Here is a 13,460-nt window from a genome sequence, read left to right on the forward strand (position 1 = left end):
CTTTGAAGAGTTATTCGCCAGTGTACTTTTCAATGAAGCGTCACAAAAATAATAAAATAACGAAGACGAGTGCAGGACCGATTATGAGTATAAGCTAGCAAGAATAAGTTGACACTCGTGTGTATTTGTAAAAACTATTTTATAAGGCACGTTTGATCAACAGGTTCTTTAAGGCTCTGTCTATGATGAGAAATAGTCCTGCATTTACAGTAAAAGATGACATGTCCCGTGATTTAAAAAATGTCCCCACTGTTTCTTGCATAGAGTATGTCAAAATGTAATTATAGCGTGCATTAAACTTTTCATATGTGGTTGATTTGATATCAAGTGGTTTTGCAATAGCAGATGAGAGAAATTAGTGATGTGACGTCATACCCCATCTTATATGCACTTGGCTCTGGGGACACGCCCACTCATCTCTGGTCAGGAGACCAGACTTCAAGATATCTCACTGCTGCATTCATGACAGCTGAAGTCAGCCAAACTCAGACAAGTTTAGCAAAGAACTATTTTGGAACCAGGGTTTCAGCCCCATTTTGTGAAGCCTTAGTGTAAAGAATGTGCACATTGGTTTAACTCACAAGGGCTCATTTATATGGCACCACCTGTTGCTGTGAAACCTTCATATATGAACATTTCTGCGTTCATGGTATCTAAATCATCTCCCCCCAACAACACAGGAATTGACACAAATGTAGATGCATCCATCGTGGAGATTTTTTCACATAAAAATGAACCCCAAACCACTGCTAAAACAGTTCAGTGGCAAAAGTGGAACGTTTCAGACGTGTACCCAATTGAGAATGTATTTGCACATACCTGACATACTTGAATAATACTTTTAGTATCCAACAAACAAACAAACAAACAAACAAACAAACAAACAAACATTATACTACAAGTTGTTTGTCATGATGATGAATCCCCTTTTACCACACATCAAAAACACTTTGCTCTGAAGACAAAGGCACATACAAGTAGTGCAAATTAGCAACCTAGCATTGAAGTTTCATCAACTGCATACACATAAAACAACATACACAGTTCCAATAGAGGACACACACACACACACACACACACACACACACACACACACACACACACACACACACACACACACACACACACACACACAGATACACACTTACACACACACTAGCACGCACACTACATTGATTCCCCTTTCATTCAGTACAGGCACATATTGTGCTGCTGGAACACACTGTGCGTGCACAAACACACACATCAATGTGCTTGTGCACTCACAGATACACACACACACATACACACACACACACACACACATACATACACACATACACACACATACATACATACACATTCACACACACATACATACACATTCTCACACACAATACACATTCTCACACACATAATACACATTCACACACACACACATACATACACACACTCACACACTATTTGTAGAGCATGCTCCCCGTTCTCCATGCACACACACTCACACACACACCCCTCCCCCATTTCTGTCAGACACACACACACACACACACACACACACACACATTCATGTACACAAACTCTCGTACACACAAGCACACTCAATCCTACGCAGGCAATCTCACACACATGCACATTCCCTGTCTCATACATGAACTAACACACACACACACACATTCACCCTTCCCCCATTCTTTCTCACTGTCACACACACACCCCAACTCACACACACACACACACACACAAACATGCAAACATACATGTCCTCTCTTACATTTGTCTTCACCAGCTCATTCTTTCTCTCTCACACACACTCACAGTTCACTCCCTCACTCACTCACAAGCACGCACACCCCAACTCAGCTACTATCCCGCATGCCCTCCCCTACCTACATCCCTCCCTTCGTCTGTCTGTCACACATATGCATGTGCACGTACACACACTCACACTTTCCTGCCCTCGCTCCCCTTCTTTTTTTTCATCTCTCTATCTGACACACAGCAACAGTACACACCGACATGCGCAGAAGCACACACATTTTCTGTCTTTTTCTCTTACCCAGCACTCACACACACACACACATACCTCCCCCTCTTCCACAGGCATTCTGACTGCCCCTCCTTCCTAACAACCACACACACAACTGAAAAGATGGAGACACACACACTCATACACACACACACACACACACACACACATGACTGTGAAGCTTGTGTTGGTGAGGAAAGTCAAAGCCTTCCATCATCTTCACCTCAACCTCATTCTAACCTCAGCTCTACAATAACGAACCATGCGATTACACTTTCCTTCTTCTAGTCTGTCAAAGATGATCCATCGGTCAAATTGATGGTCCTTTTTGATATACCGCTTTCACTCATACATGCGCCTCATCTGGCCTTATCTTGAATTTGACTAAAGTGGAAAAAAGGGAAACACTCCTCAATCATACTAATACATAAAGATGAATGCATTAATTTCTGGGATATGTTTATTTCAAATCTGGTCAATAATAAATAGAATTTCAAACAACAATAACAACCATTTTGGTTTCAAAGCACCAATACAGATGTGCTGTAGTACTGTGTACAAATTTCAGTCCAGCAGTACTTTAATGGCCAATTAATGTCACTCGGTAATCCAAAGACAAATTGTTCAGGAAAATCATAATAATTCATGCAATGCTGTATGTGGTTGTTGTTTTTTTTCGCCAATCGCTAAGGTATCAGTCAACTTTCTGGTTAATGGGTGGTGATAAATAATAAAAGCAGTGCGGCTGAGCAATATGCCACTATATCCAGTTAGAGATAAATATTCTAATTTACGCTGAATACTATACAGCATACCCTTGCAAGAAATCAAAAGATAATATAATAATAACAAATACTATATGGCATAACATTGACCAAGACTCTGCTAAGCCATCTCAAAATGATTAACTAATACTATTAATCAGAAACTTCAAGACATTATTAAATTGAAGGTTGTTTATATGGCTCTGGGGTTAGCTGTAATCAAACTGACAAACTTTTTTGAACCCACTACAAAGTGTCAAAGTTGTTTTCACGTCAAGAAATGATGGCAATGTGCAAAACTACATAAAGAAATCATACACACAACAGTAGTTGTGCACTAAGAAATCAAGAAAAGGAATAAACCCATGAACATAGAGAAAATATTGGCAGTACATTTTTGTGTTTTGCCAGATTTAAATTTATGTGAAAAAGGAAAAACCTGGTGTGAGCAAGGAAGCATCAAGTTAGGAGGAAATGTAATACCATATTAAAAACACCAGAGCATGCTGTTGTATAAAACCCCAAGAGCTGCTTTTTATGTATAATCCCAAAATGGAAAAATGTTTGGAATAATTTATAGCTAATGTTCTTTCCTTGTTGCAACACAGCCATTCATAACCTGGCCTATTTCTTCTCAAAATATGTGCTTTAATGAAAAGTGAACTAAAAAAAAAAAACAAGTGGATATTTAGACCGGTTATACAACTTGACACCATTTGAATATATATTATTGTTAATTAATGATTAGCCTTGTCGTATTTACCACAGAGTATATATAGGCCAGAAACTTTGCTACTTTTTATAAATACATAAAACATTTCATAATAATATATTTTATTGCTCAAACTAAACTACAGTAATTAAGATATACATGGAAAATGAGTAAATGAGTATTATTTTAAACATGAGATGACAAAAATATCTGTTTTATCTAACTAATGGTTAGAGGACAATATAAATATAATACCACCAATACTTTGCCCACCCCTGTTAGGCGTTATCTTTAGAAATTAATCAAGAAAGTCAGTGTTTACCCTGCTCATGAAATAAATAAAAATAGATACAGTGTAAAACCCAAAACCATACAGTGTGATAGTAAGTCAATAGGGTGGGGCCAGATAAAAAATAACCTCAATTTGTGAATATAGTTGTTTCTTTTTTTATATTTCTAAAATTATTCTAAAATATCTTCAAATCTATATCCATCTTTATCTTTAAACAAGAAACAATAGCAGACCACCATCCACTTCCCTCAGTCGTGCAAAAAAAACCTCATCAATGCCCAACAGCGGAATGAATTAGTTTTTTTTGTCATTTTAAATCCTTGGAAAAAAGAAATTTTGTTTTGCAAAACATGCATAGCCAAACTGAACGGAACCGTCGTCATATAACCATGGATGCTACTCACATCATTCCTCTCTTACGACAATGCAATCTTATCTTCGAGAACGTCTGGTGCTCCTTAGACGAGGAGTGGGCTTCACACGCTCTTTGGGGAGAGCTTGCAAAACAGCCTCAGCTGTTTTGGCCCAGTGGTCCACCTCTAGGAATACGCGGAAGACCCACAGCTTCATCTCAAAAACGGTCAAGTTGTCTGGCTAGGGACGAGACAGTATCACAACATCACCCAAATGCACAATTATTAACAGAAGAGGAACTTTACCACATTTGACACTTAATTCCATGTCCGTATTAAATAGGGGCTTACCTCCAAACTGTCATTAAAACTCGGGGTCACCAAGGCCGGGCCGTCCATGGCTTTAATGACATCCCCAATGGTTCCGACTAGATACGAGATTCTGTCTGATACCATTTTCCGCAGAATTTTATACTCCCCCGTTTCAATACCCAGTGCCTCATCTTCTTTAGCGATGGCTCTTTCCATCAGACGTTCACACTGGAGAAAGGCTGTTTGAAGGCACCATAACTTGTCCCGGGTGTCCAGCTGGGAGGATGGAGGAGGGACGGACACCAAACGACTGTCCCCTGATATGACATTAGCAATGAATGTCTCCCGTTTTTTCTTAAGGAAACAAATGTAAAAAAAGAAACAGAAGTAGAAAAGGAATTACTATATTACACTAATGGGAAATGAATACCTGCACACACTTTTTCACCAATCTGATAATTTACTGTGTATATATATGTGTGTATACATGTGTATATGTGTATATATTTGTATATATATATATGTGTATATGTGCGTGTGTATATATATAAATATATGTGTATACATATATATATATGTGTGTACATATGGATATATATACACATATACTTACTTATATAATGAGTCAAAATTATTGCATGAATGGGTGAATTATTCACTTAGCTTGAATTCTATTTATACTCACAATCCCTCAACAAAACAAACTTCCTTGAAAAATGAATGATGCATCAATATCATGAATCAATTTATCTTGCACTCCAGTTTCCTCCCACATTCCAAAAAAAACCCCATACATGGAAGGCTGATTGGACACTGTAAATTTCCCCGAAGTATGAATGTAAGTGTGAATGGTTTCCTGCGATTGGCTGGCCACCAATTCAGGATGTTTCCCGCCTCTGGCCTGGAGTCAGCTGGGATATGCTCCAGCACCCCCCGCGACACAAATGAGGATAAAGCGGTTCAGAAAATGAGATGAGAATACATCTTACATTACATACATCTTACACACCCTGCACAAGAGACGAAAAATAGCCTTAGGCTGTATAATTTTACATATTTTCTTCCCCTTCCAGAAGGGAAATAAGTGGTCTCTTTCTAAATGAAAACTCACATAAAGTTCCAGTAGGTTGGAACTCTCCCTATGTAAGAGTTCGGCTATCGCAACCGCTTTGGTCAACGTCGTCCGTCGATTTTCGGGCTGCCCGGTCAAGTCACTTCGCCGGTCTGCCATCGGACCCCCGGAAACGTCAGAATCTCGATCCCACAAGTGGTCTGGCAGACTTCAGGGTCATTCCAAGTAACCTCAGCCTTCAGTTCAAAAGAGCTCCTTCTGCGTAGGTGTGTTTTGGGGTGAAGCAACACGTTCCTGCCTCGATCGCTTCGCATTACATTGCGGGATTTACGACCAACTCTCCGCCCCATTTCCCCCAGGAACCTGATGCCAGTACGGAAGAATTTGGAAGGACGCGCGTGGGCGGAACTCGGGAAGACGCAACTTCTTCCACCGACCTTGTATTTATAAACTTTTAGCTGCTTTACCGGTGCTGACGAGGGATGCTTCTAACGCTCTAAAAATAAATGCGGTGTTACCGGGGAACTACGCCACTCATAGGTTATGATTTATCTAAGAAATATACAACAAATACTAGTTCTTTTGCTCATGAAGTGCTATTAAAGTTTTTTTTTTACATCTTTCATGGGTGTTTCATGTTAAATGTTTGACTAATTATGATGCTCAGGTGAGCGAGAAGAAAATTATGGCCATATTGGGCGAAAAATTGGCATGTGAATGTTCAGGTTACACTTACTTGAATTGTGATTTATGGAAGAACGGTGACCAATATGTGTGTTTGTATCCATTTTTTTTAATTAAAGGTTTTATGTCGCAGTACCAGCCCTTGTCTGAAGATGTCAGTAACGGCACCTGAAACTGTAAACAACAGTAGAACAAGATTAGCATCTAGTATTTTAGCATGTCTGATTAAATGTGTAAATGGAGACTGTTTCAGCTGTTCATACCATAGAACTTTGACATTTCTCTTTTCATTCTGTTATATTGCATATGTGAAAAATTATATCGTTAGGTTTCTCTTCGTTTAAGGTTAGTCGCTGTTTTAAAACATGAACGCTCTTGTGGGCTACAGCGGTTCTTCAGAATCGGACAGTGATGGAGAGGCATCTGAGAATGTAAACAACCGTCGCGGATGGTAAGCTCTTCACTAATGGATATGATGTAGATGGCATGCAGTTATATAAACCTGCCTCTTGTTTTCTGCACTTTTCTACCCAATCAGCACTAAAACTGATGTCCTTGATGGCACTTCACGAGACAAGAAGATGCGAAACTTCTTGCTGGAGACAGAATCTGCCACCAGTGAGTCTGATGAATCTGACCACGGAGATCCAACGCCAAACTCGTCCGTACATCTTAATAGAAGCCAGTCCAGGCTGTCCTCTGTTCCATCCAAGACCAGCCCTCAAAAACTACCCCCTCCGAGTCTGCACAGTTGCTCAGAAAGCAGCGTGTTTGACAACCCTTTCAGAGCTCAGGCAGAGCAGAAACTCTCTGCCTTGCAGAAACACGTCCCTCTCACCCTGCAAGCCAAGCCTTCCCAGATAGGTGGGAAGAAGATGTGTGTCTCTTACAGGAAAAGTGGAAGATGTCGATTTGGAATCAAGTGCAAGTTTGCACATGATAGTGATCTCCAGACTGCAACCATACCCCATGACTCACAAGCAAGTTTGAATGAGGCAATGGACGCCAGGGCATTCACCGGCAGCCTCCAGAAGCCCCGTAGAGAGGCCGAGCAGGACGAGTCGGTAGATCAACGGGTGAAGAAGCGAAGGGTTGGAGTGACTGACACGCTGGTTCCTCCCAAGAAAGCCATGAAACAGTACAACACACAAAGAAGCAGGGAGGGATGGCAGTGAACAATCCCGGGAAATATTTAGAGCATTAGTTGAGACATTTATTTACATCTTCTAAATGAAAAGTTGGCAAATGTGCTTCAACGTGATCCTACACCTAATTTTTCTCTGTGTACTGTAAAATCTTATCTGTACAGGTTTTGTTCTGTTAAAAGCAATGAACACTGCATGACATATAGACTTAAATACAGGAATTGCCCATTTTCATGATATATGAATTCATATTCTGTTTTAGTTCTTACAGTAAACAATGCTATAGACAAAACACTTTTTAAACAAGTTATTTAGTTAAATGAAAAATCACTTTTACTCACAAATACATGTTAGTGGCAGCCCTCTCGTTGGTTATTACACAGTACATGGTGTGTTTGGTATTAATAAATAATACATGACTTAAGTAACACTTATTCTTACTTGTTTCCTTGCTAGATTTCTAGTGTGTTTTTGGTGCAACAAAATTTTGAGCGAGAGGAGACACTGGACGTTACTTGTTGTGCTGTGAATTACTTACAAGTATGCCTTCATAGAGCTTATTTATATTATTAGCTTTACAATAATATACCAGCACACACAAAAACCTAGTGACTTTCACGGGACCATTTATGTACAAAGGTACGCACACACTTATGGTTCCCTGATAACCTGTTCTATACAAGATAAAATAAATGACAGTGATCCTACATCAAAGGTGTCCAAACTGGTCAGAGCGGGAAGTTTTCTTTCTAATCGATGAAGTCCATACATTTTCACGAATCTGGTGTCTTAAGTGCAATAATGTGTTTGCAGAAATCTCATTGGTTAAACATTGGAGGATAAGTAAGTAAAAACCTGCACCTACTGCAGCTCCTTCGTGTGATAGTTTGGACACCCCTGTCCTACACAAACCTCTTAACGTTGCTGTGACATTGTGTGGTTTCTTCCGTTTGTGCGCACCCTCCTGGTTTCAAATGGCAACCCTCTGCACGTTTTCCCCAACGTTGTCAGGAAGGGCAGCCCCTTGGTTCATTTGCTCCCAGGCGCCACCGTCCGCCCTCGCCCCATCTAGTGTATGGAAAGAAGTAGCTGTTGTTGATGCAGGAGCCAGTGCAGGATTGTCTGGGGTGAAGCTTTCCCTGTTGGATGCCTCCTGGGGCTGTGGTGGAGACAGGAGCTGGGCGGTGGAAGGGATGGTCTGCAGGGTGGTATACTGTTGGGACGTGGCGAGGATTGAGATCTGCTGAATGGGAGTCTCTGACTGGCTAACGGGCTGGAATGCCATTTGTAGGATTTGCCCTTGGCTCTGTTGCTGGGAACAGTAGGGCTGAAGAGGCTGGAGCTGGGGTTGCTGCTGGGTCACCACTGCAGGGGAATGCAAGTTGAGTTGAGGGGGCTGTTGGACAAACTGGACGGGCATCTGCACCTGGACTTGACTCTGTTGCTGATCAGCAGGCGACGGGGGGTCGATGGGGGAGAGGGCAATTGTCACTGGCACTTGCATGGCGTGGAGTGCAGGCTCTTGGCCCAATAGGACCACCGAGTGACTGACTTGAGGGGTCACGTTAGCCATCTGGGAGACCTGAGCCACTTGTGAGCTGCCGACATGACCTTCCTGGCTCACTCCCCCCTGGCCAGCGCCTGCAATCTCTCCTGGCAAGGGGTTGGTCGGGACATCCAACACCGACGCGGGGGTTGTGATTAGAGTGCCAGCGTTGGCTGCTAGCGCCTCTGCTATGAGCACTTCTGGGTGACTCTTGGCTTTATGAGCCACCACACAGTCTTTCTTCTCAAACTTCTTGCCGCAAATGGAGCATGAAAACTGGTAGCTGGCATCTGCATCGTGCTTCTTCATGTGCCAGTTGAGGGACGCCTTCTGGCGACAGGTGAAGCCACATATCTCACACCTATTAGGACAAGAACAGGGTGTGTTGGTATGAAGAAAAATTCGGGAACAAGATGATGTCAGAACAATGCTGTGGAAATTAGGTGGAATAAAACACAGAGGCAATACTAACTGGAGGGGTTTCTCTCCAGTGTGGATCATGCGATGCACAGCCAGATTGTGGGAGCTCTTGAAGGCACGAGCACAGAACTCACAGATGTAATCTCTCTGGTCTAAAAATTCCAAAGCAGCAAAAGTCAAGGGAAAAACCTGTTTGATGCTCACTCGCACTGTAATTTTTCACTTCCAAGGGAATACCTGTATGGTGTTTGGCATGACGAAGTAGCTGTTTCTGAAGTCGGAAAAGTCTTCCACAAGTAGGATGAGGGCATACGTATTTCTTTTTGAGCAAGTGCTGATATTTGATATGGTGCTGATGTACAAAATATAGATAAAAAAACAGTTGGATCATTATATTCAGCAAGTAGTTGAACGCAACAGTGCCTGAAAACAACGAGAATAGCAGCGACAAAGTTGCATTTACCTGCAAGTATCGAGGGTGAGCAAGGACAGTGCCACATCCTTCTATTTCACATCGGACATACTGCACTGGGGGTTTCTTTCTGGATGGCAAAAGATGGATGCCGTCAGGGCTGGGAACACTTGACTTATCTCAAACTCATGACAGGATGCCTTAAAAATGCAATCTTAGTAACGAGCACACCATACCTTCTTTTTGGCAGCCGTGGCGTTTTGTCGTCTTTTTTCCGCCGACCCCTCCTAGCAGAGAAAGGACAGTTTCCAAGTGACTTTAGCAAGAAAGTGGTGGGATTTCATGAGAAGTTTGTCACTATCTTACTTCCTGGGCCCGTCTGGTTCCTCCGCTAAGTCTTCCTCTCGCTTCACATCAAATTCAGCATTGCTTGTGTTATCAGAGCCCTCCAGTTTTATCTCTTCAACTTCCTCTGTCTTGGGAGCTTTTTCTCTTTCTTTCTTGTCCTTCTGTCTCAGAGGAACCCGGCGCTTTGGCTTGGTTGCATCCCTGCGAATATAAGTGAGATCCAGGATGTTATAGGTCAAAGTCAGACCTGAAAATAAAGACATCTGTTACAGTTTAAGCCTGCAGCGCATACACTGATTTTTCCACCGTCGGGTCGTAGCTCTGATCATTTAAATCATCTCTGAAGGGAACATCTTCATCACTGCTGATAACTTCTTCCTCATCCGTTTCACTGAGGGGAAAAAAGAAATCAATATGAGTAAAATGATGTGAGGCTTTTGCTCAAAAAGCAAAGTGATGGACTTGAGTCGAGTTTACCCCTGAGGTGAAGTGGCGGTTTTGTTCAAGTCCTTTTTGTCATGCTGAAATTGAGGGTCCTCCTTTTCACGGAATTGACCACCAAGTTCTTCATTCTTCGCTTCTCCATTTTTGCTAAGGAAAAAAAAACAAGAGCTCATGTTATTCATATTTTAATACAAACACACTGCACATATACACTCCATTAGATATAGAAAAAAAACAAGAAATATACTTTTTCAAGTTTAGTTATATTTTAGTAGTTTGTCACTTTGTATAAGCTAGTTATTCCACCATCAGCAATATGAGAACCCATCAAGCTTACGTTTGTACAATTCAGGTTGAGACACTTTAAATTTGAACACTTTTAAATAGCAAAATAAACTTACATCTCCAATTTTTCTTTAACACTCGTCTCTCCTGATGCAGCTAAAAAAACAGGGAGAGAAGACATCAGTAAATTCAACTTCCAGTCCAACCCTCATCTCTTTTTTTTTCTTCCGAATAAACATTTTTCCTCTCAGTATATTGGATCATTTTCAAGTGATGAATTCCTTGAATCTGTCAACAAGCATATCAGATTGGAGCAGCCATCAGCTTAAGGGTCACAGTTTCCCAGCTGGGAACTCGCATTTTTTTGGCTTGACGTCCACCACTTGCTCACCAGCTTGATTTTCTACTCTGTGATTTGTTTGTGTCCAGACTTGGCAGAGTGGTGAATGGGCCTGCCTAGCCACAAGGAGGCTTGGCTCAACTCTGAGCTGGATCATCAGCAATCACGTAATGTTGTACCTCAATCAAAAAATAGTCAGTTGACTTTCACGTGAATGTTGTTCAAATTAGGTGGAATTATTGTGCAATGTATTTATTCTTTCTAAACAGTTCAGTGTTATGGACTGTGCTGTATTTGGAATATTTCATAATTTTCATGGATGAACAATGATTATTTCATTCCCCCCATGTTTAGAGTAGTGGAAAGGGGCCAATGAACCTTTTCCTCCACCCCCTCCAAAAGTCAATTATGTAAACAGATATAAATATACAAGATTAAAACTGGCATGAGTAATACATCAGAAAAAATATATATTCTAGTTGTATTTTTTTTGTTTTGTGACCCCAAATAGTTTAACGTTTTGGCTGCAATGAGCGTTAATTGAATGAATGCTAATTCGAATAGACTTCTATTCACGTCAATAGCTGTTGTCATTTTCCATATCCATATTTTACTGTCCCTGAAAGGATTAAATTCATTCTAGTATCCCACTAAAATGGACAATGTGAATAATAACTACTTTGCAGATGTATCTGTTTAATGCATTTATTTACCTTCAAGATTAGTTGTGGGTTTCTTAGGTCTCTCCACAGACCTACAGAGACAACAGAAGATGATTTTATTCATCCAATTCAAAAGTTCAGGAGAACCCAGGTAAATAGTGCCCCACTTTTCGAATAGAGAGAAGGGGCGTTGTTGACGTCAAATGCTGTCACGTTAGTGTTTCCTCCCAAAGTCTTAATTAATAATGATGCAAAAACTTACTCAGTGGCTTTCGGGTCGTCATCTGCGACGCCATCACCAGCTTCCACTGTCCCCGAAGAGTCCCCGTTTTTCCTCCGTCGGGAGTTGGAAACTTTCTTCCGCTTGCTGGCCCCTGCGTCAACGTTGTGTTGGTCTTCGTCCTCCTCACTTTTGCTTTCCTTCAGCCAAGCCGGCACAGACCTAGTCGAGCGGTCCCGTAATACCCTCCCCGAGCCTCGAATAGCTCCATTGACAGCTGCTTGTAAGGCAGACTCGCCCCCTCTTGTGCGAGTGGCTCCCCGCTCCCTGAGCCCTCTCCGCGGGGTAACGGCTGCACTAGAGTCCGGTGTCTGATCTGCGGCCTTGTGCTTGTCCAGTTCTTTGCCTGTATGTGCGCGGTCATTTCGCTCGCTGGTCGGTTCCATCACCGAGATCACACTCCGGTCCGTTTTTATTTCGACATAAAGCCCTGTTGGCTTATTTGCAAAATGAGGAATAACGTACGTCTAGTATACAGACATTTGGATGTCGAGAGGCCTTTATCCGACTGTAGGGCATTTTCAGTGAATGCGCTAGGTTCGTCGCAAATTAAACGCATCGATTTATTGATCACAAAAGGAAAACTTTTCTTAATTATCTATTCACAAATAACCCGATATAACCTTAAAGAAGCAGTCGCCGTCTTCGCCTTCTTAAAGCTATAGTAAACCTACTTATTCGAGCGGCCCCGGAGCGCAACCATCTTAGGCGCTTTGTTGCGTCTCCTTTAAGCGAGATTATGAACTGAGGAGGAACATTCAGGGTAGCCACCGAACTTTAGAAGCCTTACAAATCACCTGGATTCCATTGCCTAGATCAGCATCAGTTCCCCGTCCTCTCCAACAGTGTACAGATCTGCAAAAAACATTTGTGGCCTCGACACCCGTAGAGCATTGTGGGAAATGTAGTTCACCATTTGGTGACTATAATTAAATTTTCTCGGCTTTTTAAAAATAGCATCAATTTCTGGCGTAATTAATGTTCCAAAGTTCATACAGAGGTTATCTTTAACAATATGTTTTGAATACTGGCCAGAAGTGCTTTAGATTGCTTAAAGATAAGGACCTACATTTTAGCTCTACAATAATGTGTGAACTTCTACTTCCTACAGACATATTATCATTTGTATTATTAGTATTTCTTTAAATAATTCCAAATGGCTTCCTTTAATTGCAAATATATGTATCCTAAATAATATTTCAATTGTATGAGGTTGTTATTGATGATTTTTGTGAGTGTGGCAGCTGTAGCTATGGTAGTTAGTTTTGAATATTTTAGGTATTTCTTGTGTGTTTATTTTTAATACTGTCCATGACTGAGGTCAGAGTTCAACTGGCCACCGAGCCAAAATGGCTAAGCATGAGAACCTGCAGCAAACTTG

The 13,460-nt window shown here is 41.4% G+C and overlaps 3 protein-coding genes across 4 annotated transcripts; 1 reads left to right on the forward strand and 2 right to left on the reverse strand.

Annotated features, from left to right (window-relative positions):
• Positions 1-2,683: 2,683 nt before the first annotated feature.
• cntf (ciliary neurotrophic factor) lies at positions 2,684-5,976 on the reverse strand. Its single transcript, XM_077719004.1, has 3 exons — positions 5,553-5,976; positions 4,481-4,795; positions 2,684-4,370 (listed from the first exon to the last, which is right to left on the reverse strand). The coding sequence occupies exons 1-3, from the start codon at positions 5,670-5,672 to the stop codon at positions 4,209-4,211; spliced, it is 597 nt and encodes a 198-aa protein (XP_077575130.1). The 5' UTR covers positions 5,673-5,976; the 3' UTR covers positions 2,684-4,208.
• LOC144198134 (uncharacterized) lies at positions 5,644-7,766 on the forward strand. Of its 2 annotated transcripts, XM_077719003.1 has the most exons (4): positions 5,644-5,779; positions 5,873-6,053; positions 6,586-6,648; positions 6,736-7,766. In XM_077719003.1, exon 4 carries the CDS (start codon positions 6,779-6,781, stop codon positions 7,370-7,372), a length of 594 nt encoding a protein of 197 aa, XP_077575129.1. In that variant the 5' UTR covers positions 5,644-5,779; positions 5,873-6,053; positions 6,586-6,648; positions 6,736-6,778; the 3' UTR covers positions 7,373-7,766. The 2 variants fall into 2 exon arrangements, with proteins under 2 accessions (XP_077575129.1, XP_077575127.1); XM_077719001.1 differs by lacking the exons at positions 5,644-5,779; positions 5,873-6,053 and having other exon boundaries at positions 6,124-6,648.
• zfp91 (ZFP91 zinc finger protein, atypical E3 ubiquitin ligase) lies at positions 7,389-12,965 on the reverse strand. The gene is made up of 11 exons (XM_077719000.1): positions 12,062-12,965; positions 11,851-11,891; positions 10,914-10,953; positions 10,546-10,659; positions 10,361-10,459; positions 10,087-10,269; positions 9,957-10,007; positions 9,772-9,850; positions 9,546-9,660; positions 9,361-9,460; positions 7,389-9,249 (listed from the first exon to the last, which is right to left on the reverse strand). Exons 1-11 carry the CDS (start codon positions 12,463-12,465, stop codon positions 8,313-8,315), a joined length of 2,163 nt encoding a protein of 720 aa, XP_077575126.1. The 5' UTR covers positions 12,466-12,965; the 3' UTR covers positions 7,389-8,312.
• Positions 12,966-13,460: the final 495 nt, after the last annotated feature.

This window comes from Stigmatopora nigra, chromosome 6 (genome assembly GCF_051989575.1).
Source record: "Stigmatopora nigra isolate UIUO_SnigA chromosome 6, RoL_Snig_1.1, whole genome shotgun sequence".
NCBI classification, from domain to species: domain Eukaryota; kingdom Metazoa; phylum Chordata; class Actinopteri; order Syngnathiformes; family Syngnathidae; genus Stigmatopora; species Stigmatopora nigra.